This window comes from Pholcus phalangioides, unplaced genomic scaffold (assembly GCF_987345545.1).
Source record: "Pholcus phalangioides strain wild (caught in Gottingen) unplaced genomic scaffold, Ppha-v1.0 ptg000004l_1, whole genome shotgun sequence".
NCBI lineage: Eukaryota > Metazoa > Arthropoda > Arachnida > Araneae > Pholcidae > Pholcus > Pholcus phalangioides.
Window position 1 is genome coordinate 4,001,099 of NW_028301597.1, and position 14,842 is coordinate 4,015,940.

General features: G+C 35.9%; 1 protein-coding gene and 2 non-coding genes across 3 annotated transcripts; 1 reads left to right on the forward strand and 2 right to left on the reverse strand.

Moving 5' to 3' along the window:
• Positions 1-1,042: 1,042 nt before the first annotated feature.
• On the reverse strand, positions 1,043-12,821 carry LOC149086460 (L-aminoadipate-semialdehyde dehydrogenase-phosphopantetheinyl transferase). The gene is made up of 5 exons (XM_089255625.1): positions 12,565-12,821; positions 10,234-10,465; positions 6,974-7,095; positions 4,199-4,408; positions 1,043-1,671 (listed from the first exon to the last, which is right to left on the reverse strand). The coding sequence occupies exons 1-5, from the start codon at positions 12,748-12,750 to the stop codon at positions 1,528-1,530; spliced, it is 894 nt and encodes a 297-aa protein (XP_089111751.1). The 5' UTR covers positions 12,751-12,821; the 3' UTR covers positions 1,043-1,527.
• TRNAS-GGA (transfer RNA serine (anticodon GGA)) lies at positions 6,149-6,222 on the reverse strand. The gene has a single exon. It is a non-coding gene; the product is annotated as a tRNA-Ser (tRNA).
• Positions 6,616-6,689, forward strand: TRNAS-GGA (transfer RNA serine (anticodon GGA)). The gene has a single exon. It is a non-coding gene; the product is annotated as a tRNA-Ser (tRNA).
• Positions 12,822-14,842: the final 2,021 nt, after the last annotated feature.

A 14,842-nucleotide genomic window follows, 5' to 3' on the forward strand; every position in this document is an offset into this window, starting at 1 on the left:
CAGCAATGACATCTGAAATGCTTACTTTGGTTATAGTGCCTAATGAACAATTTGACAATTTTTTCAACATACTTATTCCATTACAATGTTTGTCACTGTGTTCCGAGTACAGAGAAAACCTGCCAATAAAATGGAAATGACTGCGTCATAAAACTAACAATAAAAACCTGGATTTATTCAGCACTTTTTTGTCTGGGTTCTATCCATATACTAGGAACATTAAAAAGTGACATACCATTATTAAAGGATGAGCATGTTTGAAACAATTTGTTTAGAAGCCATGACAACTATAAAGTAAACATTTCAAAACTTATTGTAGAAGCTCCTGTAAACAATTGTTGCTGGACAGTTTTTAGAAGATTTTGAGCATTTGTCAAGCTCAAATGAACTTTTACAGTAGACTATCATTCAAGTCAGGTATTGTCTGGTATACATACAAAACTTGGCAGAGATAAATATAAAATTTTAAATTTGCATGAAGAACACACACACAGACAGACATACAAAAAAATATTTTTATACACATATTGCAATGATTTTATAACATGCTTGTATGTAGACTACAAAAACCACAAATTTAAGAAATTCAAAAAGTAATATGTTTTTTAATGTCTCATTTATTTATACATGTACAATATGTGAATGCACGTATCAAAGTATTATACCAAACCGCCTAACTCACTGGAAACACCTGAGCATCTCAACTATGTTAAAAATATATGATAAGCACAAATTTGGCAATGTGTTTCCTCTGCTTCTTAGCACATCTTTTTGCAATGTCTGTCTTTTTTTTTAAAATACAACATTTAGATAGGGTGGATGAAATTATAAAACGATTTCTCCCCCTCTAACAGAAACTGCATTTGAAGGGAGGGGAACATAGGGACATTACAGCTGAGTGAAATGCCAGTAGCATAAAGAATCCTATGGCATTATCACAAAAATTAGAACTTTGCCTGATTTTAACTTATACAAAAAATTTACACGCTTCATTTATGTCATCTTAAAAGCGTGTCAATTATCACAAAAATTAGAACTTTGCCTGATTTTAACTTATACAAAAAATTTACACGCTTCATTTATGTCATCTTAAAAGCGTGTCAATTTTTTGTATGAATTAAGAACGATTTATGATTTTCTGACATTGGTCTGGAAACCATCACAAATATTAGCAACAGGTTGGTTGGCATATGCCTATAACTACTGTATAGCCATATGCCGTGCATCTTGGCTTATCAGAAAAAAAAACTTTATGATAAGCCATGTAATATAAGATTAATCTTAAGTGTCTACGTTCAATATTTTTCGTAATATACACATTTCAAAATGGCTATTTCTTTTTGAAACTTTCTGTATAATATTTAACTTACCAAATATAATTTTCTTTATAATGATAATTCCATGATAAAAATTGTATAAAATAGATATACATAAATGTTTCTCTTTTCCATAATATTTTTGACATTCTGAATTATTGTATAACAGATAGGACTGGTTTATTAAATTAGAAGTTTTCTAGTGAATTTATCATCCTGGTTTGTCTGGCTTATCATGAAAGTTAATCCATTCGTTCTCATCACATTCTCCCAAAGTCATTGCATTTTTTATCAGGTTATCATAAGACAGCTGTGTAAATTTTTGTGAAGTTTCTTCATCAGAAAGAGCAGCATTCTGCATTTAAAAAAAAACAAAAAAAACCATCAGCATATTGAACTTAAGGCATATTCACAATTATCGTGGATTAAAGCTAATTTCAATGTGAAAAGAGTTTTTCAGAGTTAACTGTATTAGAAAAATAATTTTTTATTTCCCTAAAAATAATGAATATGTATTTTATATCTTTCTTTTATTACAAGACGATACCTGGATGAAATGGAACATCAAGACACTTATATTATATTATTATTTCCTTTTAGACAGATTTTCACCATGGTCAGTAAGCACCACTGTCGGGGGCTGACAGGGCTCCAGCTCTGGGGATCAGGGATGATTTTCATCATTTTTTTATTTACGTTATAAAATCATCATAAAGGGGCCCGTGAGTCTGATTTGGGTAATAGGGCGGGCAGGAGCAGAAGATCCAAGCCTAGGAACCCTGTTTCAGGATGTGGGGGCCATGGTTTTCACTTCATAAAGGTACACATCAAAGCATTAATCCCTGATTGGACTTTCTGATTTCTTTTAAGACAGGTTTCTGTCTCATACAATATCCATTTTAGACAGGTTATACTACACTAGCAACAACAATCCTGCATTGCAGTGGAAACATGGTAAATGCAGTCAGACCCGCATATGACGAAGTTGGAAAATACAGTGAATTTGATCGTTATACACGAACTTCATTATATCCATACTGACTAGGAAAATGGTATGATTAAGCAAAATTAAACATATAAGCACATGCCCGTTTCTCAATAATGCAAGTACTTTAAAAATAGATTGTTATAAAAATAAATTCCGTATATTTAAAAAAATTGAAATTCTTATTGAAATTTTACATAATTGAATACAGAACAAAAATATGTTAATCATTGCTACTTTATTTTTCCTTGACATGAGTTTGGACATTGAATGTTCTGTATTACAAACATATTTCTGTAATAGGCTTGCCAAATGTGAAGTCTTTTCTTTTAGTATGATCATATGTACAGTATTTCCTTCGTACAATGCAAGAGCTACCTCTGCATCAGTGTGATTCTCTGAATCTCTTCTTACAGATGTTTAGATGATCATCGGATTCTTCTTCTTTCTCAATTGGAATTTCTGTTCAATTTCTCTTTGTCTTCAAAATTGTGAATAACAAACTTCGTGTATAACCCCAAATTCCTTTGATACCTCACTTTTTGTCCGTTTTTTGGCTTTAAGCTAACTACAGCTAAAATTTTGAAAGCAATATAAAGCATTTTGCACTTGGACTCAAAATTTACTCGCACACGATGACACTACCACAATCAACATCCGAATCTAGCTAAAGAAATGTGGCAAACAGGGTCTTTGGAAGTGTTTTATACCTGTAGGGTGCTTTTAGGTAGGAAACTTTGATTTCTGAATCAATTCTAAGGCCACTCTGATATGTGATAATGAATACTGTGGGGGGAACATCCGCAGCACCCTCGCTCTGATGTAACTGGTGGCAAATGTAATAAAGGCGTTTTGGAGGTTATGGTCTTAAGATTAAAAAATAATAAATAACCATACTTTTCTTTCTTCAAGCAAAATAGGACTCATTGGAGGACAGGAAAAAAAAAAAAATAAGCAAAGATTTTACAATAAATACCAAAAAATGCACCAATAGAATGTCTTCCAGGAAAAGAAGAGGAACATTTTCAGCTGTAGCTAAGTATCGCAAAAAGGTATATTTTCAGATGAGAATACAAAGAAATTGTCAAAAAATTATTGTTTGAAAACCAGAAAATCTATTGTAGACATACTTTGCTGAAACATGTGAAAATTAGTAATGTCTGTGTTCGTTATAACCAGGTCTGGTGCTATGATAGAGCACATATTAGCAAACATATTTCAACATCTTTATGGCCTTACTGTTCAAACCAGTAAATTGTGAGAGAGCAAAACTTTCACTGGTTATAGTGAAATAATTTTCCTTCCTCTCACTTCCTAGCATAAGCAAAAAAATGTTAAAATTTAACATCAACAGCTATGAGTAACGTTCCTAGGATAACTTATATGGGATGACGCATTCCTGAAAATCAAGTACACCCCCCCCCCCCACCAACTTCACATGGTTGCTGGTGTGTGAACGAGTTCTGCCTTCAAAACAGGTTTCTTTTCCTGCAATCATAAAATGGCTTTCTTTGCATTGGTGAATAGGGGTGGGGGGGGGGGGGGAGATATCATTACTACTTATTTTGCAAAACAATGTTGGGTGGAATCTATTTTTTGGAAGTATTTTAATTTCATTATATAATACAACTAATACAGGGCCATTCAAGTATTACGTAAGCAGATTTTCAGCCATTTTTGACCCCCTCCCCCCGTCAGCAAAATTTTGTCAGCAGCTTAGAATATTTCATATCTTTAAAAAAAGGTTGTTGATGACGTAAGTAACCTTCAAATCCCCCCCCCCCTTTTGTCATCAAATCTGAAACCCCCTCCCCCGACTCGATGCTGACGTAATACTTGAATGACCCCTAATATAATTATTGATAATCCTAATAAATTGAGATTAAACATATTTAACCTTCTCAGTAGCCACAGCAACGCAGTGAGTTGAGTTTATAAGCATTTCCTCAAACTTCCATTCATCAGCCAGCCTTCCATCCACAGTAAGAATTGTATTGGTGATCACAATATCTGGACAGAGGTCTAATGTGCAGCATTCAAAATCGATATCTTTCAAGTTTCGAGAAATACCAGTCCCCTCAGCTTTTACATAGCTCTCTTTCAAACACTGAAACAACATTAAAATTTCACTTTGAAGGACTGAAAAGCTTCTAATAGTCATAAATAGGTTTTTTTCCTCCCCTAGTAATACAGCATATTGAATTTTTGTCAGCATTTTTTAAATTATATAATTTATATTAAGCACTAGAATCATAACAGGGAATTATGCTGATTATGCAACACTATTAAAAAAAATACAGTGATACCTCGACTAACAAAGATAATTTTCTTTGGAATTGCATTCCTTAGCCAAAACATTATTTTCCCATAGATTTCTATGAAAAACCATTTAATTCATTTGAGAAACTGCCCAAATTTCAAAGTAACTTTCATAAAACACCAAGAAACACTTTGAAAAAGGCAAATACTGACTGCAGACTGAGATAAACAACTTCACAATTGGATGAAGGAGAATTTGAGTGAAGAACATTTAGTGTTCAAAGTGTTGGAAAAGGTTTTTGAAGCAACAAAATATTTTAGCTCCATTTATTTGAAAGAAGGGATCATTTTAATAATTGGCTTCAAAGTTATTATATCTGATATTATACACCGTATTTCCCCCCACGTTAGTTGGCATGCCAGGAAACATTGAAACACTGGGGGGGGGGGGGGACCAGCATTCCGGGAAATTTGAGTTACAGATTCATCGAATAATTCTCAAATATCTAGACTATAAGAATAGATTGAATTGGCTGATTTGAACCTTGTCTGTCTTCTGCATTTTAGGATTCTTTCTGCTTTATGAATTATCTATATAGTACTATTTATATTTGTTTTTTGCCACCACAAATCTTAATTCATTAAAAATGTAGGATATTAACCCTCTAGCTGTGACCAATGTGAATATTACATTTCACTTTTCCTGAAAAATGTTTTGGGGCACACTATTATCACATTCTGTATACATAGCGGGTGAAAATACCTCGCGATTTTGTACAGAAAAATTAAAACACCCCAGTGGCTGGAGGGTTAAGCATATTCATTAGGTTAAATTGGTTGAAAGGAAGCACCAGAGAGACTTTTCCTAAGGACTCGTGTGCCAGGGTATTAATGTGCTTACATCACCTAGTGTGACAGAGCCTGGGTGTCTCTTGGTTCCTATCACTTAAATGGAAGCACAAGTGTTGTTACTCATAATATATTTATATGCATGAAATTGGAATTAGCAGAGTAAAAAATTAACCAGTCATCTCACCAAGTAATTTCTCATTTTTCCCTTTTTTAAAAGTTTGAAGCTAATAAAATATATTTTCCTAATTAAAATTTCATATGAATACATTGCAACTGACTTCATCTCGTTCTTAACTGTGTTCTTACATCAAGGAAAAAATATATATAATAATTTAAATGTTTACTAATTTGTTTTAAAAAATTGAAATAATTAGACCAAAAATTGTCACATAGCCAGATGACTGGCTGAATAATTGTACTGTAAAGCATGATACTGTAATACAAAAGAGACAATATATCTTCAATCTCTGAACATGGAAAGAAACCTACAAAATAAAGGATCTATTTTGCACATACTACAAATCCTGTATTTTGTATTGGGTTGATGGTAAATATTAGAGCGATAAAAAAAATGCTGAACTTCTATTGTAGTTATCAAATTCCCATGTAAAAAATGTTTGCTACAGTGGTAAACTATTATTTTATTCAAGGATGACGTCACTCTCCGCTACCATACGAAGGTTTTTTAACAACTGGCTGTTGTGAAGATATATTTTGGAAAGAGAGAAAATTCAACTGCCCCTGCGGGGAATCGAACCCACGTCCTTTCACTTTCCGGGTGAACGCCCTGGACCACTAGACTACAGAGGCACAGAATCTCTCAATCTTTCCTTGGAGCTCGTGTACACTGAAAGGGACCGTACATGGATGGCCGGACCAGACTCAGGCCAAGCTCACAACTGCTGACGTTGCCACCAGATGGTGACTTATACAAGGATGACGTCACTCTCCACTACCGACTCTGGACCTGGGTTCGATTCCCCGCAGGGGCAGATGAATTTTCTCTCTTTCCGAAATATATCTTCGTAACAGCCAGTTATTAAAAAACCTTCGTATGGTAGCGGAGAGTGACGACATCCTTGTATAAGTCGCCATCTGGTGGCAACGTCAGCAGTTGTGAGCTTGGCCTGAGTCTGGTCCGGCCGTCCATGTACGGTCCCTTTCAGTGTACACGAGCTCCAAGGAAAGATTGAGAGATTCTGTGCCTCTGTAGTCTAGTGGTCCAGGGCGTTCACCCGGAAAGTGAAAGGACGTGGGTTCGATTCCCTGCAGGGGCAGTTGAATTTTCTCTCTTTCCAAAATATATCTTCGCAACAGCCAGTTGTTAAAAAACCTTCGTATTATTTTATTCTTATTCACTTAGTTAGTCAGTACTTTATACATTAGTATCAGTCTTTTGAATGTATCGTGTGATCTTTGTTGAACCTTGTTTTTCCCAGCATGTCGAGAATGAACCAGACACCAATTCAAAAAGCTGGTGTCTCTCAATTTTCACGGCATGCTGACTAATAGGGGGTGGGGGGGGGATACGGTAACAAGATTATATCAATGCAGCTGATACCCATAATCTGTAAAACCTTTCAAGTTGTTGCTTTTCTGATCCTGGTGATGTCATATATTCAAATTCTGAATAAGAAAACTGCTTCTTCATCAAGTTGAAATAATCTGATAATATTCTTGTACCTTGAAGAAAAAAGGATTTTAAATCAGTGGAAAACTATTGAAAGAAATGTTTTATATATCACAGTCATTTGAACAGATATTATGCCACTATCATAAAAATTTCGAATAAAAAATGTTTCAAAACCTGAGATGATAAACACTACCACTCACTAGTTTACATACATCTCTATTTTATGACATTTTGGAAAATACTAGAACAGTGACGGACTCACGATGCGAGGATCCGGGTTCGAACCCCCACAGCGGTGGTCGGCTGAAGTTGGTTTTCTGTGATTCCCAACTTCAAGGTGCAAATGCGAGCCGATCTCCCCGTTAAAAAGTCTCGCCACAGAGAGCAACAGTCCTACAACGATAAATCATCCAATCATAACACTTCACTCATAGTTAGAAAAACTGGTGGCAGATGGCAGCACTACACATAACAAGCATTACAGAGAAACAAAAACAAACTTCACGTCAAGTTTCACTACATGTACACGCACATTCCCGCATGTACCGATTCGTTGGGGGTTCCGCGTGGGCGGGGTGCATGTGTGGTGTAGCAGTAGTACGTAGGGCCTCCAAAAAATGGCTCGGGGATCCATGATGTTCTTAAGTCAGCTACCTCGTTGGGCAATTTGCCTGTTGTGGCGTTGTATTTGTATTTGAGTGGTTCCCAACCACCCAGTTCAGCCCATGCCCCATCAAAGTATCTGTGAAATCCTGATGTCCCCCACCCGCACTAGAACTTTTGTCAGGGGAGCACTCCCATCCCCATGAAACTTCATAGCTCCATTTTTGTTTGTTGTTCATCCTATAAAATTTTGCAACCTGAAGCTAGTTCTTTCTCTTGTTATTTGTAATTCTAGTTGTTCAAAAAGTAACGTAATACCCTATTCAAGTTCAGGAAGAAAAAACTTCATTTACTTAGTCAAAAGCAGTGGTTCTTAACCACTACTAAACCAAACATACATCTTGTGCATATTCCTCTGCAGAACTTCTAATCAATTGTTACATGTTGGAATGTGTGTGTATGTGTTGTGAAACTACCATGAAGTTGGTTTCTATGTAATGTTTGTTATGTGTAGTGCTGCCACCTGCCATCAACTTTTCTAACTATGAGTGAAGTATAATGATTAAATAATTGTACCATTGTAGTCCTGTTGCTGTCTGTGGCAAAGTTTTTTAATGGAGAGACAGGTCATATTTGCACATCAAAGTTGAGAACCACAGAAAACTAATTTCAGCCAACCCAAGTCCTCGCGATGTGAGTCAGTCATTATGATCAATACAGCGTCAGTGGTTCTTTAACAGAGAGCCTGTGAGTTTGTGTGGATGAGGAAATAATCAACTTTTTTTTCACATTGCTATACAAAGAATATTTTGTAAATAGGCCTGTGTCCCTCATTTTTCTTCATTTTATTGGAGCAGGGGGATTCATGGACTTACTGTCACACATTGTCTGCCGAACACAAAACGTTAAGAACCCCTTGGTCAAACCCCTTCCAAAGGAAAACACTGAATGGGGGGGGGGGGATGGTAGCCCAGATCAATAAGATACTCTCTTACAGTACTAAAGGATGTTCAGAGGTGTCGTTAGTTTGATACCGATTCATAAAAAAAGGCACTCCCTAGAGATTGTGCAGACCCACAAACATTACCAATAATTCAGGGATCTGCCACTGTTACTTCCGATTTGAAAGATAGATGCAGCACTTTAAACACAAAATTCACACCTTAGACATTTATGAATACATTAGGGCAGGAGTCGCTAACTATGCTATACATACTGTTCAGAACCACAAAGAAAAGTGACACCCGAAAATTTTGGATTGAAAAATACTTGAAGATACTGAAGTTTTCATGACCATTGGGTATTATTCTGGAAGGAAATATTTTTGGCTATAAATGAAAACTTATTTTCTGATTTAATTTGATAAGTTGTAGCTTACACCTGAATGCCAATTTTTAAACCAGAACCTCTAGTCAGTGACAGTATTATCACTCTGTATTCACTTATGTCACCCTGCATTCACATCATCTCATCTTAAAAATGATTTTTTTTCAATCAGACACATTTTGAGCATAGCTTTGAAGCTTATGATGTTGTGTTCTTGATAAACGTTTACCTGAGAGACAAATAGGAAAAAATAAAGAAAACCTCCAAATTTATGTCTCGTCTCTTCCTGAGGAAGGTAGGTCATTGCAATTAAAAAAAGTTTACCTTGATTTATGTCTTTTTTGGACATATATCATCAGTCTTGAAAAAAATTACCTGAGGTGTTGAAAGTGTTATGCACCTGTGGGTGCTCAGATGGTGATACAAAATAATGTGAGTGTTTGAACATCTGCTGCACCCCCAGCCCTGACACCACTGAACATTATTCATATAAGTCAGGATATGACTGCATTAAAAAAAATATTTTTAAAGAAAAAGCTCTCATTCATCAAGTTGAAATATTTTGAGAGAGGGGATGGGAAATTTTTAAATGTACAAGAATGATTTCGTTGTACAGCATGGCCTCTAGCTATCCCGAATCAGAGTAATGATAAAAAATTAATGGTATGAATGATGGGAAAATTTACGTTCAAGAGTGGTATTCCAGACATTTCGGGTAAAACTTTACCGCATATCAACACTGGTCATATTGCTATATAGGAATTTAGTACCGAGAGCTGGGTTAAAAATAAAGGTGGCATCTATCAGCAGTCGCTTCAGGTTCATTGGGAAAGAAAACTTGTTTTCCATGTTTTTTCACCCAGGATCAAACCCACAGACCTGGCGGAAACCTTTATGGCGGTTGGTAGACAAGCATCTTACCCCAGCACAACTCAGAAGCAGCTTAACATTTCTAGCTTTGATATTGGCATGGGTGGTGGGGAAAAAGTTGGCCACCATTGTAATGCAGAATGCATTTACAACACTTTCCTGCTTGCATCAATCAATTAATAGTTCCTCAATAAGACTATTTATGAGATACATATGTGGGTTAGTCGAAGTAGTATTCTAATCAGAAGATATTTCCCAAAACAAGCTGGTGGTCTTCATTCTGTTAAACATTCTCAACAAAACAAGCTTTCAAGTTTATAAGTTACACCATAAACTGATAGCGCTCTATATAAAGCTCATGTATTTAAAAAAAATAAATAAAACTCTACCTCTGTATTCAATTTTCATGATGTCAACTCCCAGACGAATGTTATGCGGCTCAGCAGCGATGACACAGAAATCGCCATGGTGAGAGATGTTAAAACTGAAATTGACCTCTTTCAAGAAATCAGCATAGTCACTGAGATAGGGTTTTCCATATTCGGTTCTAGAAAAATGAATCTTGTCATATGGAATGCCAGTTGCTTCATTTGCAGCTTTTCTCATTAATAGCCTTCCGATCTGCAATGGAAAAAAAACAGATCATGCGAAATGCAATATTTGCAACGTACTTAACGAAAAATACACAAACATAAAATTTTGTTAACTAATCATTTGTAATTGCAAGGATGACGTCACTTTACGCTGCTATACAAAGATGAATTTTTGGAAAGAAAGAAAATTCAACTGCCTTTGCAGGGAATTGAACCCACATCCATCCATTTTCTGGGTGAATGTCAGACCAGTGATTCTCAACCTTTAGAAGTCTGCGGCCTGGTTGAATTCTTTATTTTGAGGGGAATGCCTAGTCACAAATATAACTAACAGTAAATAAATTGGGAAAAATGAAATGATGAATCACTCACAGCCGGTTTGACTGATGCGAGGGCCTGGTATTGTGCCGCGGCCAGGCGGTTGAGAAACACTGCCCTAGACCACTAGACTACAAAGGCAACGAATCTCTTTTTTCTTCAAGCAATCTTTCCTCATGTGCACTGAACAGGACTGCAGATGGACGGTCGGACTTGACTCAGTCCAAGCTCATAACTGCTGACGCTGCCACCAGATGGTGACTTATGCAAGGATGATATCACTCTCCACTACCATATGAAGGTTTTTAACAACTGGCTGTTGTGAAGATGAAGTTTCTCTTTTTCCAAAAATTCATCTTTGCTACAGCTAGTTGTTAAAACCTTCATTTGTAATTGTTATTCAAGTTGATGTCCTCATTCAAGGCCCGTTTACACCCGGTAAGTGATTAAGTTGGTAACTAAATTTTAAGTTACCGATTGTTCTTAACGTGTGTCTACACGATAAGTAAGTAGATGCTCATAGGATAATTTTTATGGAGGCCAAGAGCAACCAGCGCACGCTACTCAAATCTAGCTAGTCTACTCAAATCTATGGAGGGAAAGAGACGTAACGTGCGGGAGAATAATAGTAATAATTTTTTATTTATCTGGTATTCAGAGGTGTTTTTTTTTTTCAAAGCTCATAGCTACTGCAACAATGGATGAAGATGATCCAGTAGAACTTACGAATTTTGTATCAGAGCCACATTATATGATTTTTTTTTTAAAGAATAAATTTATTCACTTTCACTTATACAAGAGGGGAAAAAAAGAATACACAACATAATATACACTGATGTAAATATCGATTATATGACATTTTAATCAAAGTTAAAGAATAAATAAATTATGTAAGCCGAAAACATGGGAGATTCTTGGCATTCGTAGGAAATTCTAAGGGTTAAAAATTAAATAATAAAAATTCATTAAACATAAAAATTATTTCAAAATTTTTGAATTTTTTTTAAAATTTAATGCAGATGCTATCTTTGTTAAATATTTGATTATGGTTTTTTTACAATCGATGACAGCAAATTCGTTGCGGATGAGAGAAATATTCCCCCCCCCCCCTCCCCGTCCAGTTTTTAATATATAATAAATCCTCCACACCAGCACCCGATATATTTTTGAATCTTCATTTTCTTTTTCAACTCCTAACATCACGTCGACCGAATATTCCATAGCTTTTTCGAACACTAATAATTTTTAGCTTGTTTGTTAAGGTAGTTTTCATTCTTATAGTTCAACAAACATCCATGGCAAAGATATTCTTCAACAAACTTGAAGGTTGTGTCCTCTAGCCACTTCACTATCCTATATTTCCAGGGAATTCTAGCGAAACGGTAGGAGACGACAGGCCACGCCCACTGGCGCATGCGTATACTTAATGAGAAAACATAGAGCCGTCTTTATTTTACTAAATTACTTAATCACTTACTAACTAAACCCATGTAAACGGCCATTTTCGTCTGCATACATTTTAAAGTACTTGACAACTTTACAATTTAGTTAACTACTTAATCACTTAACGCGCGTAAACGGGCCTTTAAAAGCACCATGGGCTCCAGGGCCAAGCGATTTTTCTGAGGCCCTTTTTACCAGGCAAATTCTCGAGAATTTCAACCAAATCTCATAAAAGAGATGGCAGCCCATGCCTTAAGACGGCAGTGGGCTATACAATAGCTGTTCCTGCTAGTGTATTGTGAATATATCTAATCGGAATATTATACCACCATCAGTTATAAAGAAATAGACCACGTGATTGCTGACCATGGCCGATTTGGTGTCGTCTTTGTAGTGGAAGCTGCGGATCCTGTCCCTCTCTTCTTCCTGTATGCATTTGACCGCGTCTTCCCACTCGGAGGCCGTCGGTGTCCACGCTTTGACATTGAAAGCCCAACGTGTTTTGCCGAACACATTATTACTGTTGCTCATCGCGGAAGCCACTTTTAACATTCGATGTCAGGGCAAAAAATCCCGGCCACGGCATGTTTGTTTTGAAAAATGCTGATTTGTTTACTATTTGCAGTGTTGCCAAAAACTATTCTACCTATGCAGAATTTGTGTGAAAAGAAAAAATGTGAGCAGCCAGAATTTTTTTTTTCAATCTTGTCATTGATATTGAATGAATTTGAGCAACTGTATATGCACTTTAATTTCAAACAAACGTTTTAAAAATTTATTTTCTTTCAACACAGATATCCACTTCTTGTACACTCTTAGAAGCTGCTGCCATCTAGTAGAACAACGGAAACAGACAAAAAAAAATGCTGGAAGCTGTTATTTTCACTGGAAATATGGAATAACAGATGGCTGTACCACAGCAACAAAAGCACGATTTTTTTTTCTGACATAATTACGTCACTGAGAATTAATGTAAGGTTACCAGGTTCTAAGACGCCTTCATATACGGTATATAGGGGTATACGTGAAAGTAGGCTGACCATATTTCCTCGAGAGAAATACGGGACATCGGGATTCTAAATACGGGAAAATACGGGACTTTGCCAATTATCGCCAAAAACGACGCCAAAACCAAATAAAGTTGCCAAATATTGTTGAAATTACGGAAAAATCACAATGGCGGGAAATGATGCATTACTGCAAATTGCAGTGGATTAAAATGTATTCCACGGAAAAAAAAACGTTTACCAAGGCAAATGTGGGAGATTAATATCCCATATATAGTTGTAACTATCATAAAATAATTTGAGTTGAAAAATAATTTCAATCTTCGACTTTAATAAAGAATAAAAATTCAAGTAGGCTTCTTGTGAAATACGGGAAAAACCGGGACACTTTTGCCAAAAAGTCGGGATGGCCAAAAAAAGAGAAAATACCGGGACTGTCCCGGGAAATACGGGACGTATGGTCACCCCACGTGAAAGGGACATTCTATATATACCAGGTTCAAAAACTGAGAAAGAGGAGGCCTGCGCATGCACCCTTGGTGCAAACATGTGAGCAATTCAAGTGAGTTTAAAAGCATTTGATAACAAATAAAGTATTAATATTAAAAAGTTAACAATATTTAAAGTTTATTAACTAAGATAATTATAATTGTGCATTAATTAGTTTGTTAAAAAAAATCTGAGTAAATAAATTAGTTTGTAGAAATAATTTGTTCTCTTCTCACCTACTCCTAACCAGATCATGGCCCACCGCTCTGTCTCAATGAAGAGCAGGTGATTAAATAAGACCTGGATCATACTGCAAGCTGTGCGTGTATATGTTGTGAACCTACACGTTAAGTTTGTTTCTGTGCAATGTTTGTTATAGTGCCGTCATCTACATTTCGAACCGTGAGTGAAGAGTGTAATGACTGAGTATTTGTACCGTTGTAGCCCTGACCACAGAAAATCAACTTCAACCGACCATCACCGTGGCGCACTGGGGTTCGAATTTGGGATCTTCGCTATGCGAGTCCGTCACTGTAACCACTCGAACACCACAGCGGCGTTCTCTTCTCTCCTAAGGTTCGACTTTAAAACAGATAAATGTGTCTGGGAGGGCGATGTAGATATCTCGCGGAGCGCCAATAGTACTTGCCTAAAATACTATTTAGTAAATGTGTGCAGTTAATAAATTATTATAATTAAACTATTACACTATAATATTTTAATTAATTAGAAGAATTACCGCAGTGTTAACTGTTATACAATATTGTCAGAAATAATATAATTTCAAATAATTCTTTGGTAAATTTGTTTAGAAAAATTTAATAAACTACAGAAAAATCTATTTTTTCCCTTTCGAAGTAATTTCAATATTTTGTAGAACAATCCGTTAACCAATTTGAGCTAGGTACTTTCTATTTTTCAAAAAAAAGAAAAGAAAAAAAGGTAACAGCTCACACGCACACTGAAATAGTTTTGAAACGGAAAGATTTCCCGTTGCATTAAAACTTCACTTCCGCACTAGCAGCAATATTTCAGTTATTAACCCTTTAAGCAGTACAGCAGAAACCATTAAACCTCTTTCAAAATGCCATATATTTTTTGATGAAGTAGGCTTTCTTTCCATTTTCAGCAGGTGAAAACATGTAGGG